This window comes from Sciurus carolinensis, chromosome 8 (genome assembly GCF_902686445.1).
Source record: "Sciurus carolinensis chromosome 8, mSciCar1.2, whole genome shotgun sequence".
NCBI lineage: Eukaryota > Metazoa > Chordata > Mammalia > Rodentia > Sciuridae > Sciurus > Sciurus carolinensis.
In genome coordinates this window covers 146,097,730-146,112,708 of record NC_062220.1, presented here as the reverse complement: position 1 = coordinate 146,112,708, position 14,979 = coordinate 146,097,730, and the positions used below count along the sequence as shown (strand labels likewise).

Below are 14,979 nucleotides of genomic sequence, written 5' to 3'. Positions count from 1 at the left end.
CTCCTTGAGAAAGTCTGCTTCCTAGTGTTAGTCCATCCTAAATAGACTTATTAACAGAAAGAGTGAAGCAGAGTCACATAGCACAGTTAACCAAAATGTTAGATTAGTTGAGCAAAAAGATTTAAAAACCTGTTCAGGTTCATGCTGCTTTGGTATCTTTCCACAAAGAGGTCAGCTTCTAATAGGAACAGCAATCTATAATTTTAAAATAGCATTTTCCCAAGTGCTGAGAAGTCATATCTTCTAAGAGTAGAGCTAATGTCCTAGTACAGTAGAAACAGCACACAATAAGCTGTTCTAAACAAGCCCTGTAAGAATCTCTGATCTTATCTATGGTTGTGGGCTTTTTTGTTGTGTTAATTTTTTTATTATCTTTATTTATTATTATTATTATTTTTTAGTTATTTTTGGAAAACTTTAAAATATGTGAAGTCCTAGGTCCCACTCCAAATGCATTGAACTGTACTCTTGAAAAGGGAGTCCTATCCCAGCCTCTCCAGAGGCTGAGGCAGGAGGATTGAGAGTTCAAAGCCAGCCTTAGCAATTTAGTGAGGCCCTAAACAACTCAGCTACTCAGCAAGACCTGTCTCTAAAAACTGTAAGTGGGGTGGGGTTAGGTGTTAGTCCTAGGACTGGAGGTGCTGCTCAGTGGTAGAGTGCTTGCCTGGCATACATGAACTCCTTGGGTTCAATCCCCAGCTCCACCAAAAAAAAAAAAAAAAAAAAAAAAAAAAGAAAAGGGTCTCCTAAGGATCTGTAATGTATAAAAAGGTCCCTCATCAACTTTTCAGTGGTACTGAAGATTGAACTCAGGGATTTCCACCAATGAGTCACATGACATCATGACATCCCCTCCCTCCACTTTTTTTTTTTTTTTTTTTTTTTTTTTTTTTTTTTGGGTGCTGGGGATAGAACCCAGGGCCTTGTGCTTGCAAGGCAAGCACTCTACCGACTGAGCTATCGCCCCAGCCCCCTCCACCTTTTTTTTTTTTTTTTTTTTTTTTTTTTTAAAGAGAGAATTTTGCTACTTTGCCAAGACTGACCTTGAACTTAAGATCCTTCTAGGGCTGGTGTTATGGCTTAGTGGTAGAGTGCTTGCCTAGCATGTGTGAGGCACTGGGATTGATCCTCAGAATTGCCACATTAAAAAAATTAATAAATAAAGGAAATGGGTCCATCTACAAACTAAAAAAAAAATTCTTCTACCTTAGGTTCCTGAGTACTTGGATTATAGGTTTGTGCCACTGTGCCCAGCCCCCTATCATCTTTTGATGCCTAAATTTTAATTGCTTCTTTTTTTTTTTTTTTTTTTTTGCTGGGGCTGGGGGCAGTTACTGGGGATTTAACCCAGGGGCACTTCACCACTGAACCACATCCCTAGCCCTTTTTTTATTTTGATATAGGCTTGCTAAGTTGCTGAGGCTGGTCTCAAACTTGAAATCCTACTTCAGCCTCCTGAGTTTCTGGGATTACAGGTGTGTGCCATGCCTGCCTTAATTTGCCTTCTAATTAGAATGGCAGTTGTGAGATGGAAAAAGGTTGAGAAGAAGTGAAGGTCAATTTTTAAGGGTTTTCCCCATGATTTGTTCTCTTAACATTTGAGGCATTCACTTCTCAACATTGGGGCAACAGTTAAATGTGTATCATGTCAGTATAAGTATTTTTTCATGCAGCAAATATGTAGTATTGGTCCCACCCTAATAGATAATGTTAACTGTATTATCCTAGAAATTTATCTTTGGTATAGATATATACAATGGAATATTACTCAGCTATAAAGAATAATAAAATTTTGGCATTTTCAGGCAAATGGATGAAATTGGAGAATATCATGCTAAGTGAGATAAGCCAATCTCAAAAATCCAAACGGCGAATGATCTCACTGATAAGTGGATGATGATACATAATAGGGGGTGGGAGAGGGGCAAGAATGGAGGAAGGAGGGACCGTATAGAGGGAAAAGAGGGGCGGGGGGGAAGGAAAAAATAACAGAATGAATCAAACATTATTACCCTACGTAAATGTATGATTACACAAATGGTATGCTGTTACTCCATGTAGAAACAGAAGCAACATGTATCCCATTTGTTCACAATAAAAATAAATCAAAATTTAAAAAAAAATGTTTTCTGCTTGTATCAGAACCTCTGATCTTAGGCTGAAATTCAGCAAAACAAGCCAAGCACTTGCTTTTGCATCCTCTTATAGTTGGCCCTTAATTTGCATACTAGCTTTGCTGTTCTTAAATGTGTCAGGTATATGAGAGCATGAGCTGAGGAATATATATGGATTTTTTTTTTTTTTTTTTTTGTCATTTTGTTTTGGTGCTGGGTATGGAACGCAGGACCTCATGCTTGCTAGGCAAGAACTCTACCACTGAGCCACATCACCAACCTGTAGAATTTTTAAAATAGAATTACTGTATATTTCTGTTAGTGACAGGGCAGAAGTGTGACAATGTTTATAGACTGTGAGGACCTCTGTACTACATTGGACAAAAAGAAGTCTTTTGTTCCTAGAGGATCATAACAAATCTTCTCAGATGTCAAAGGAACATTTGAAAGTTTTCCCTTTAGGGCCTTTGCAGTGTTTAAGGGCATGGTTAATTATAACATACAGAACTAATACAGTAAAATTTTAATTTGGTTTAAGATTTTTATCTTGATAGGGTATTTCAGCTGTCGAAGGTCACTGAAGTTTAAAATGTGGCTGCTTTATTTATCCATTAGATGGGCACTCTTCAGCGTAGCATGAACAGAACTGTTAAAACAAAAGGTTCTGGTTTATTCATTTGGAATATTGCTCTTCATTGCATAAGCATTTCCAGCAGGAATTTCATCTGAATGTATGTGTCCCTGCAGTCAAATGCTAGGATGATCTTTGCCTCTTGAGATTATGTATTGACAAACTCTTTCTCTGCCACCTTGTAACCACATGGCCTAGTTAGGCAAGGTTGTTTCATGTACTGAAGTTAAAAAAGCAAACCATATTCTTAAAAGTTCTGAAGTGGGGCTGGGGATATAGCTTAGTTGGTAGGGTGCTTGCCTCATGTGCACAAGGCCCTGGGTTTAATCCCCAGCACCACAAAAAAAAAAAAAAAAAAAAAAAAAGGCTCTGAAGTGTAAATTTGAAATTAAATTGCTAAATTAAAGGTTTAACAAGTTCAATGTTTACTTTTTTTCCTTCAAAATTTACTTCTTGAACAGGATGGCTATTTTACCATTTTATGTGTGGAACCAGTGACAGTTATAATTCAATGTTTAGAATAAGTCTAGAAAAGTGAAGTTTTGACTTTAGGATAAATTCTCCCTAGAATTATAAATGATATTTTGATTTTTGGTTCTTATGTTAATACTTATAAAACCATGTTGGTTTCAAAAAGGCATGGAAAGTGTTTTACGCTTTGCGTGGTGGTACGAGGGGTGGAATCCTAGTACCTAGGGCCTGTGCATGCCCGCACTCTACCACCAAACTGCACTCCCAGCCCCTGCACCCCGCCTCCTTCCTCACCAACTTGGTGGGGATGGAACCCAGGGCACTCTATCAGTTGCATCCCCAGCCCTTATTTTTTGAGACAAAATCTTGTCCAGTTGCTGAAGTTTCCTAGAACTTGAGGTCTCCTGTCTCCAAGGATTAATATGTTGGGTCCTTTAAGAGTTATTAAAGGAACTCTTTAGCCCAGGAATGAAAGCTCATTTGACTAAAAGATCTTTTTCAGGTTATGGAAGAGGTTTATTCATTTGTGATAATTCACTTTTCAAAAGGTACCAGAATGAATAAGGTGAAATGTCTCCTTCCATCCAGGCCCCTGTGTTTCCAATTTGTTAATACCTTCCCAGAGGTACTTCTTTTATGCCACTGGCAGCCCCATACATACCAGTCACATCTGAGTTATGCTCAATGTATAGTGTATCTTAGAGGAAGTGTTCACTTTTTATTAGAGTCTGTTACCAAAAGATGCTGTGATTTAACATGTGCTGTGTAAGCAGTGTCTATAGGGTAAATTCCTTTTAGAAGACTTGGGGGTTAAAGGGGCATGGTGGTACATGCCTGTAATCCCAGCCTCTCAGGAGGCTGAGGAGAAGGATCACCAGTCTCAAAATAGAAAAAGGAATGGGGATATAGCTGTGGTGGCTTCCCCTAAGTTCAGTCCCTAATGTGGGAGAGGAATGGAATTGTGGTAAAAATATTGTGCTTTGCGGTTTTGGTATATATTGCCAGTTTGCCCACCAAATTTTCCAATAGTTGTTACCTTCCTCCTTGCCCAGTAGCATATATATAGGGTGATCACAAAGGGATCTGTAGGGAACTGTAGGAACTGTAAATACCAAATGTGCCTGTTGATATGACATGATTGTTTCCTGCATTAACAGTTTTTATTAGATTCAGTTTGTGATTCAGTGGTTGAGCATTTGCCTAGCATGTGTGAGGCACTGGGTTCAATTCTTAGCATATAAATAAATGAATAAAATAAAAGTCCAACAACTAAAAAAGAAAACTTTTTTTAAAATAGTGTCTCCGTACAGAGTTATTTTTAAATTGTCTTGGGGTTAATTTGAGCATCTTTTTGGAGATTCACTTGTTTCCTGTTCATAATGAAATGAATCAGGATATGTGCGGCCTCATGCCTTTAGCTGTGCCTTGATAGGTAGGTAGGTAGGTAGATAAAGGAAGCCTAAGAAAATATATTACGTATTACACAGAGTGAAAGCTTGGTGGCCTATCTGAGCATGTATGTAGCCAGACCTTTTTTTTTTTTTTTTTTTTTTTTTTTTAAACTGAAGATTGAACCCAGGGGTGCTTTACCACTGAACTATATCCCCAGCCCCCATCTCCTCCACCCTCCTCACCCTTATTTATTTATTTATTTTTTTGAAACTAGGCCTCACTGAGTTCTTTAGTGCCTTTCTTAAATTTCTGAGACTGACTTTGAACTTGTGATCCTCCTGAGTTGCTGGGATTGCAGGCAGGCACCACCACACCCAGCTAGCCAAACTTTTTGAATGTGTAATCACCAAGTATCATTGACTTATTTCCTATATAATTCAAAACTTGTATCCATCTAGGGATATTCTACCACTGAGTTGTATCCCTGGCCCTTATTATTTATTTTAAGACAGGTTCGTGCTGAATTGCCCAGGCTGACCTTAAATTTAGATTCTGTTTGCCTCAGCCTCAGAGTGTTACTGTCACAGTTTTTATGAACTTGAGATAGGTCAATCATCTTGTTTGTTTTAATGACTTTTGTATATTATACTGTATACAGAATATTTTCTTTTAAAATTGTGTTTCATTTGGAGACCAATTATAATATGGTTATAATTATGACATTGTTGCAAAACTTGCTCACTTAAACTTCTTCCTTCCTATTAGTTGGCGACAAAGTTCCTGCTGATATAAGATTAACTTCCATCAAATCTACAACTCTGAGAGTTGACCAGTCGATTCTCACTGGTAAGTATTAGCATATTGGAAATGGAAAGTCGCTGACATTGTTGAATCCGCTCTCATGTGAGTTAGCTCTTGCCCACTGTCCCTTTAAAATGGTATTCAACCCTAATCCTCTTAAATATTTGTTTTCTTGGTGCTTTAACAATGAGACTTTTTTTGCCAATGTGGGTTGAGAAGCACAATTTTAAAATAAACTTGACTTTTACCACATGAGGCCCCTGTTTATCTTTTTAATTAAAAAAAGCTTGATTTTGAAAGAATCACTTTACTTTTTTTGAAAAATTACAAATTCCTCATTAGTTGAAGTAATAATCTGAGATATTAAAGTGTTGTTTCCCTATTTTGTGGAAAGCGACTTATTCATCCAATGAGACATTTTTTCCCATCAGAGGAATACTAATTTTGCATCTAACATACTTCGCAATAAGCAAAGGTACAATTAATAACTGTGAGCCAAAAATGGCAACTATTTAGCTACCTGGAGTTTGTACTCCTAGGTTTTTGATTGGGTGGGTGCGGGGAGCATTTTCCTTTCTTTGTGTGATAAAGGCATAATCAAGGGTGGAGGGTTCCAATTAACTGGAAGTAAGGTTGTCAGAAGATTAACTCTGAAAACAATGCTAGCCTGAATTAAATAGCTAGTAAATATAAAATCTAAAGGCTACCAAGATTTATCTGATTATCAGGTTTTAAAAGCAACTAATGTCATAGATACCATGAATGAGTAACCTAGGCTCTTTTTTAACGAATAGCTTATCTAAACTGTTTGCAGCAACAAGCTGAAAGCCATTTAGGCCATAAAATGTTGAGGAAATGATTAGGTTGAAGGCATGAAATTATCAGGGTGGGTCTCCCTTAACAGTTGCTATTTTTAAATGCTTCAGAGTGTCTTGAAAGTCCTTGTTGAATAATCGTACTGTAGTTTTAGACCAAATGAGGAACTTTGTCTTTTGTCAGATTCATAATAGTGTATGAAGTGGTAAATTAATTTCAGTAGTTATTCCAGAAAATAAATATAATGGTGATTTTATTTCAAAATTAAGCTTTTATTTTGAAATTAATCTTTATCTTCTCATTCTTAATTCTGGAATTTGCATTTCTAAATTATCCTAGTTTGCCCCTTTTCAATGAATCAGGCCTTATGTTCTTTTTCCCATATTGACAATATCTCAAGAATGGTAATGGGTTGGCATGGATGAGGGTTCCCAGGTTCGGGGGGTACCTTACACAGATCTAACTGTATCTTCTGTCTCACAACCTGCTTAGGTGAGTCTGTTTCAGTCATTAAGCACACTGACCCTGTCCCTGACCCACGGGCTGTCAACCAAGATAAGAAGAACATGCTATTTTCTGTGAGTACACTATCATATTCAGAGGGAGAGAGGTGGGAAGGGATGGTGGTGCTGCAGAATGAACCTGGGACCTCACACATGCTGAGCACCCACTGTGCTACTGAGCTACACCTTTGTCCCTCTTTTGAGACATACCTGGGCTTTAAAGGTCCACAGATGTTGTTTTTCACTGGCTACCTTCAATGGTCAGACTTTAGAAAGTATTGGGTATTATTCCAAAGGATAATTACTCTCTTGTGGTTAGTCTCAGCCGTCAGAAAACCTCAATAATAGTGCTGTGGTATACTCAGTGGCAGAGTGCATGCTTTACATGCAAGATACCCTAAGTTCAATCTCTGTCACCAAGAAAGAAAGAAGAAAATCCAACAGTAACATCCAGTAGTGAAATATGTGACTTAGCCATCTTTTGTTTTGATTGGCAAGTTTTGAGGGAAGAAAAAAGATTAGTTCAAACATGGTGAAACTCTGTAAACATAATTGAAAAAGTAGGTCTATTTGGAAAGGCCTTCGCCTGCAGAGGGTGTTTTCAGAATGGTGTAGGTGCTGCTACTGCTCTCTCTGGCTCATGAAGAAAAGGTGTGTGTTTGCAGAAAGTACAGACAGGCAAACCTTTGAGTCTAGGTGAAAGGTAGATGGTGTTAATTGTACTATTTACTTTTTCTCTTGGTTTGAAAAATTCTTAAATATCACAGAAATGTGGGAATTTTAGTTATGAAATCTAGAATGATATTTCAAATAATGGGATTTTGTGTGTTAGTAAGAGAGCTTAGCTAATGTAAGTAAAATATTATGAATTAGTCACAGTAAGCTACATCATTTCAGTGTTAGGAATTAAAGTGGAATAGGGAAAGGACTTGTTGACTTTTGAATTCTAGTGCTTAAGTAAAGCCCCTTCAGAGAGCCTATGGGGCTAGTTGCCCTTCTTATTATCTTATTATGACTGACAAAAAGAAGGGGTGACTGAGCTGTTGGAACTGGAGACAAAGGATGCATAGGCTTAAGAGTTGTGTGAGGTTCGAAGAAATGGGAATGCAAAGTGGTTGGAGTGCTGCTAAGCCCAGAGCTGGTCTGCAAGCCAGACTGCATGTCATAAACAGAGATGGCAGTGGGTCAGTCAGCACAGGGCTACTCTGATTAAGAGGGCACTGCGTGGATTCTAGGCCAGGTTTCGGGAAGTACTGTGGTGACTGCATGAGGCATCTGTCACTCATGGTTGGGAAGATGCAGTAGAATATAGTGAGATAATCTGGGTGGCATGATCAAAATTCAGGGTCTGGGTTAACTGATCATTATTAAGTTGGAATGTGACCAATTCTCAACTTCTCCCTAGGGTACAAACATTGCTGCTGGAAAAGCCATGGGAGTGGTGGTGGCAACTGGAGTCAACACTGAAATTGGCAAAATCCGGGATGAAATGGTTGCAACAGAGCAGGAGAGAACACCCCTTCAGCAGAAACTAGATGAGTTTGGGGAACAGCTTTCCAAAGTCATCTCCCTTATTTGCATTGCAGTCTGGATCATAAATATTGGGCACTTTAATGACCCAGTTCACGGGGGCTCCTGGATCAGAGGTGCAATCTACTACTTTAAGATTGCAGTGGCCCTGGCTGTTGCAGCCATCCCTGAAGGTCTACCTGCTGTCATCACCACCTGCCTGGCTCTTGGAACTCGAAGAATGGCAAAGAAGAATGCCATTGTCCGAAGCCTTCCTTCTGTGGAAACTCTTGGTTGTACTTCTGTTATCTGCTCAGACAAGACTGGTACACTCACAACAAACCAGATGTCAGTCTGCAGGGTAAGGGCATCCTTAAAGGCTCTTTCCTACAGTGGTTCTGTGCTCATGCTGTCGGAACGTTTGCTTTCTCATTTCTGCCATTCTGTGGGTTGTACATAGGTCTAAGCTCAATCTCTAAATACTTGGGAGGAATCGAAACTGTCTCATGAAATAGGGGATATGTACATAGCTGCTACCTTCTGTGGAGATGAGAGAATTTTTGTTTCCTCTATCGTCTGTCTCTTCGTATCTGTATATTAATAAACGTATAGAGGAAGCTTCTGATTAACTTCCTACCTGAAGTCCTAATGGCTGTTTCCATAACACGTTGGAGGAAACATGCTTTCTTCTGAGTAGTAAATAATTGCTTCATGATGCTTCTTTCTGTAGGCTCATCCTTCCTTATATTGTTTGATCATCATTGGTGGTAAGATAAGAAGCCATTTAAATGTGCCCTTATTGAAAAATAAGAACTAAAGAAATAAAACAACTTAGTACAAGTATTTTTCTAAAGGTACATACAAATGTAGACTGTATGAATGTTAAAGTCTTTATTAGACTAATTAATTAGCAGGAAATCTGTAAAATTGGCTATAAGAAAGTAACCAAAATGGAGCTAGGGTGGTGGCCCAGTGGTAGAGCACATGCCTGGCATGTGTGAGTCACTGGGTTTGAGTCTCAGCACAGCATATAAATAAATGAATAAAATAAAGGTCCATCAACATTAAAAAAACAAATTATATGTGTAAACATGTATGTGTGTGTATACACATACACAAAATATGTATATATATAAAGTAACCAAAGTATTATAATGGATTGCTAGGCTTGATTACAGAACTGGTTAATGTTCTGTAGGGAAATAAAATCAAGTTACCTTCTTTAGGGCAGAAATTGCACCTGAGTAGACTTGTTATATAATGCCTTTGTATGACATTGAAAGATTGAGTTGTCCTCTTGACCTTATCTCTGGGTTTAAGAGAAAGAAACACATACATATATGGGCATATGTGTGTGTATTTAGCATCAAGCCCTGTGAATGTTTTATCTTGCCAATTTTAAATTCCTTATGATTTTTAGATAAACCACCCCTCCCAATTCACCCCCCCCCCCCCAAGGTCCAAACCCAGGTTTAGAATTGATGGTCAGGTTTTAAAGAGCTTCTGAGCTTTTCTTGGGTCTCTGTGGGAGAAGAGGGTTGGTCTAATTTAGTTCTTTCTTCTTGGAACTAAAAGGTTGGAGAATTGGCCAGAAACTAGTTTTGTTTTACTGGTTGAGACAGAAAGGGAATTTATATTTACTATTTAGTTTCCCCAAGTAAATTGTTTAAATTTGACCCAAAAGCTTTAATTCCTCAGAATAATTGTTACATCCATGAAAGAAACTATACTATGAAATTATAATCTTTTAAATGTTTTCAGTTTCCTAGTTCATTATTAAATTTGTTGTTGTTCTTATATTCTTTTATTCTTCCATAATGGTTTTTTATTTAAAGTAGAAGGAAAGGGTTCTTTTCTGAGTTGTGTTCTGCCTCCCAGAAGAAAGCTGATGTAGAATTAGTATTCTACTCAAGGTTTCTTGCAGGGCGATTATGTAACTGCCCTTGACTTAAGATAATTTCCACCCTGCAGATCCTAAATGGTTTGCTTGCTCACAGTCTAAAATACTCAAGCACATGTGGATTAGAATTTTGAGTGTATTCTAGAATATTTTAGACTTTGGAATAGACCCATGGAATTTCACTTTTTTCTTTTTTTTTTTTTTCTTTTTTTTAAATAAATACTAGGGATTGAACTCTACAGCTCCATCCCCTATATCTCTATCCCTTTAAAAAAAAAAAAAATTTTTTTTTTTTTTTTTTTTTTGAGACAGGGTCTCACTAAATTGCTTAGAATCTCACTGAGTGAGACCTCAAATCTGGATTCTCCTGCCTCAGTCTTCTGAGTTGTTGGGATTACAGGTGTGCCCAGTGGAATTTTACTTTTTATAAATGGAGTATTGTTAATAATGCCCCTTGTTTTGATTCTGTTTAGTGCAGTTAATTTGTTTTCACAGGTGATGTTATTTAAATATTTGATGGTCCTGCTCAAAAGTTAGAAAACTAAGAAGTTAAGTGACAGGTCTAAGAGTGACACAACTTTTATAATAAAAGGCAAAATTGGGGGCTGGGGAGATAGCTCAGTCGGTAGAGTGCTTGCCTTGTAAGCACAAGGCCCTGGGTTCAATTCCCCAGCACCCAAAAATTAAAAAAAAAGGCAAAATTGAATTTTCTTATAACAGATTAATTAACCCTGTCCATTTAGTAATTGTGTATATAAAATGCCAAACATCTTTGGAAAAACATTTTTATTTTTTGATAGAGTTGGAGGTTGATACTTTTAAATCATTTGGGGGGGGCGTGGTTACCAGGGAATGAACTCAGGGGCACTCTACCACTGAGCCACATCCCCAGCCCTAGTTTGTGTTTTATTTAGAGACAGGTCTCACTGAGTTGCTTAGTGCCTCACTGTTGCTGAGGCTGGCTTTGAACTCCCAATTCTCCTGCCTCAGCCTCCTGAGCCACTGGGCACGTACTCAGCTTAAAGCATTTTTGACGAATTTCATTTATAAGGGTTTGTATCTGTTCAGAAAACTATGACAGGAGATGAACAGCGTGCTCTGTCTGGCTTTGATCACAAATCTTTTTGACAAAGCAGTTAACAGACTATTGACAAATTATTGAATTAGAATCTTTGCTTTGAATTCCATTTTATGTGTGGATTTTTTTTAATTTTATTTTTTTAATCATCTTGTGATTCTCACAGCTTTTTAGTATCTGCTGTGTAAGAAGCAAATCTTGTGGGACAAAAGAAGTTATTTTAAAATTAACTGATTTTTCTCATTAAATGTGTCTTTTTTCTTTTTTGATTCTGTGGATTAAACCCAAGGGAGCTTTCCCACAAGCTGCATCCCCAGCCCTTTTTATTTTAAGATAGAGCCTCACTAAGTTGCTGAGACTGGCCTTAAACTTGAAATCCTTCTGCCTTGGCCTTTTATGTCACTAGGATTACAAGCTGGAACCACTAAGCCACATCCCCATCTTATTTTATCTTGAGACAGGGTCTAGCTAAGTTGCTGAGGCTGGCTTTAAACTTGCTATCCTCCTGCTTCACCCTTCTAAACCACTGGGATTACAGGCATGTGCCACCACGCTCAGCTGGAAAATTATTTTAGTTGCTCACACTTTAGAGATTTGGCATGAAAAATACAATTGAGATGTGTTTTTTTGTTTCTTTGGATTTTGTGAGGTTTTGCTTTTTTAAGAAAGGATTTACGGTTTCAATTTGTGATGAAAATACAAGTGTAAATCTTACTCTTGTAAACTAGGTTTCTGAATTATATTTTGGAAGCAAACCAAGAAAAAAAAAATTGTGTAAGAAAGTAGCTCATGTCACTTGATTCCTCCATAATATTAAGAATTTTCCTGACCCTTAAGTGTAGCTCTGTTGTACAGCACTTACCTAGCATGCATGCTGAGTTCTATTCCCCAGCACGGGCTGTGGTGCGGGTGCTGTTCTTTGCTAAGCCAGCCTCCATCGATATTGTCAAGAGGACACAGTTCATTCAGCCCTTTTGGCTCCTTACTGTATACATATAGTAATGCACCTTCATAGAAAATGAGCTATCACCACAATAAAGTAAATGGGAAGGTGCAGAGAGGCACTTTGTCTTATTTTACTCAGGGAATGTTTATGCAGCTCTTGAAATGTGAGTTCATTCTTTCCAACCTTTTATACTTTGCTCTAAATCCACACTACCTAATAATACTTTCTCAGGCAGCCAGTTGAAATTTGGAATTCTGTGCATCATTCTAAAGAAAAACCTGACTGTAGAATTGACCTTTTGCTGACCTGTAGTCTTAGGGTTTTGTCTGTCTGTTGCCACTACTGCAAATTAATGATTCAGTATCTCATTGATGCTGTTTCTCAAACTGGTAGGTGAGGAGTGGCATGGGATGGGTGAGGTAGTCTAAGAAAACAGTAGTCAGATAAAGGACAGTAAGCACTTCTGATGCTAAGACTCAATGAGTTTCATTAAAACTGGTTTTTGGTTTTTTTGCTCCTTCTTCATTAATCTGCCAAAGACAGATTTTTAAGCAGGACTTTTTTGTATCTTTTAAATACTGTTTTGCTTTTTATCCCTACAGATGTTCATTCTGGACAAAGTTGAAGGTGATAGTTGCTCCCTCAATGAGTTTACCATAACTGGATCAACGTATGCACCCATTGGAGAAGTGTGAGTGATCCACCCTCCTCTTTATGTACAGGATCTGTTGTGGCATCATGGTGTTTGTGTTGGTTTGCTAAGATGGGGCTTGGGGTTTAACTCTGGTAGAGCACTTGCCTGTACCAGACTGAGCTCAATCCCTAGCACCACAAAAAATAAAAAACTGAGGTGGCATTCTGCTTAAGTTGGTGTTCTAAAAACCAAAATACAGCACACTTTGTAAAAGACAATGAAAGTTACAAGCCAGTCATCTTTTTCATTTTTATTTAGTTCCCTTTGGGAGCCCCGGATTTCAAGTGGGGTTTCTATTCTTCATTGATACCAGTGGTGGAGGAGTTTCATTGTCAAAGAATTTCTTTTACTGATTGATTCCCATTAACAGAGTTATGTTCTTTTTTGGGTGGTGGGGGCAAGGTACTGGGGAGTAAACTTGGGGATGCTTAACCACTGAGCCACATCCACAGCCCTTTTTTTTTATATTTCAAGACATGGTCTCACTAGGTTGCTGTGGCTGACTTTGAACTTGTTCTCTTGGTGCATCAGCCTCCTGAATCACTAGGATCATAGACGTGTGCCACCGTGCCCAGCATCAGCATCACATTTCAAAGAGCCCTCAAATTCTTTTGAATTTGTTTAAGTCTGTTGTCCCCCAAATTCTATTTTCATTATTAATTGTGGGGGGGGGGTCAGCAGAGATGATGACCCTGCTCCAAGAATGTTTTCTTGTTTGACAGGCATAAAGATGATAAACCAGTGAAGTGTCATCAATATGATGGTCTTGTAGAATTGGCAACAATTTGTGCTCTTTGTAATGACTCTGCTTTGGATTACAATGAGGTAAGGATCTCAGTGAGAAACTAGACCTAGAGGTTCACTTGTTCAAAGGTTGGGTGGGTAGAATGAAAATCCAACCTTCCTTTCTCCATTTTGAAAGCAGTGTTCCTGACTTTATTTATTGCCCCTTTCCATTCAAGATCCTGTCTGTCAGGCGTGACCCAGCCAAAGAAAACTGAACATTGTAGTTCCTTGACTAAGAATCTGAGGGGTGTGTGATGATCGTGGCTGATGACACCAGTTACTGTAAACGAGTAAAACCTAGATTAGACAGTGTTTTTCCTGAGAGCCTGGGGTATTGAATTTAGCCACATGTCCTTAAGGACAAGTTGAGGCTTAAAAGGTTGTTTTGATGATGGTGATAATAAAAACTTACGATTTAACCAACAGAAAAACTTTTATAGTAAAGTAAATCCTTTGCTTTTTATCTCAAAGGCAGGGCATTCCATCAGAGACAGTGTTTACTGTTCAGAATAATAAGCAATGGCCTGAAATTAAAAATGCTATTTGAAAGCTCTGAATACTGTGATTAGTGCCTTCATATATTTAAAGGAAATGAAAAGGCCAGTTACTATAATAAGATAACATGTATGCCTATACTTTGTGTTTTTAATTATCTGGGTCATCTGCTATAGAGCAAGATAAAAACAGCCTGTAGGATAATGATGCAATGGAGGACATGCCGTATGAATAAAATACTAAAGAGAAATTTATCTGTTTGCTGCTTCTCCCTTTTCCACTTTCTGTGCTCTTAATCATTACAGGCAAAAGGTGTATATGAAAAAGTTGGAGAAGCTACAGAGACTGCTCTCACTTGCCTGGTAGAGAAGATGAATGTATTTGATACTGAATTGAAGGGTCTTTCTAAAATAGAACGTGCAAATGCCTGCAACTCGGTTAGTATTTGACCATTAATTATGTCATATATTCTTAGTTCATTTACTCTCTTGGACAACTAATTATATCTTCTCTCTTCAAATATGCCACATTTCTATCCCTGTATTCCATCAGTAAAACAATTTTGCTATCTATTTCACCAAGAAAATAAAAGCAATCAGTAGATATCCAGGGGCAATCATCTGTGTTTATGAGAAGCCTTGTCCCAGGATGCTGTGAATGGGCTGTCTTCGCTCCAAGCAAAAGCTAGCCCCTCCTACAGTCTCACCTGCATTTCAGTTTCCAACTCTATTGATCTTTAGCACAGAGGAAATGATAGAATGTTTCTATCTTAAAACTTTCCTTTGACCTTATTTTCCAATTCAGCATCCTACTTTTTTTCTTACACAGCAAAACTTCTTGAGG

At 38.0% G+C, this 14,979-nt stretch overlaps 1 protein-coding gene across 2 annotated transcripts in view; it reads left to right on the top strand.

Moving 5' to 3' along the window:
- Atp2a2 (ATPase sarcoplasmic/endoplasmic reticulum Ca2+ transporting 2) overlaps window positions 1-14,979 on the top strand; it is a 53,669-nt gene that overhangs the window by 22,692 nt on the left and 15,998 nt on the right. For both annotated transcript variants that reach the window (XR_007109706.1, XM_047559843.1), the window contains exons 6-11: window positions 5,374-5,454; window positions 6,718-6,803; window positions 8,134-8,598; window positions 12,764-12,852; window positions 13,578-13,680; window positions 14,442-14,573. Coding sequence is in view for 1 of the 2 variants with exons in the window: in XM_047559843.1 (XP_047415799.1) it covers window positions 5,374-5,454; window positions 6,718-6,803; window positions 8,134-8,598; window positions 12,764-12,852; window positions 13,578-13,680; window positions 14,442-14,573 (956 nt within the window). In the remaining variant the exon portion in view is untranslated. The remainder of the gene's footprint in view (window positions 1-5,373; window positions 5,455-6,717; window positions 6,804-8,133; window positions 8,599-12,763; window positions 12,853-13,577; window positions 13,681-14,441; window positions 14,574-14,979) is intronic.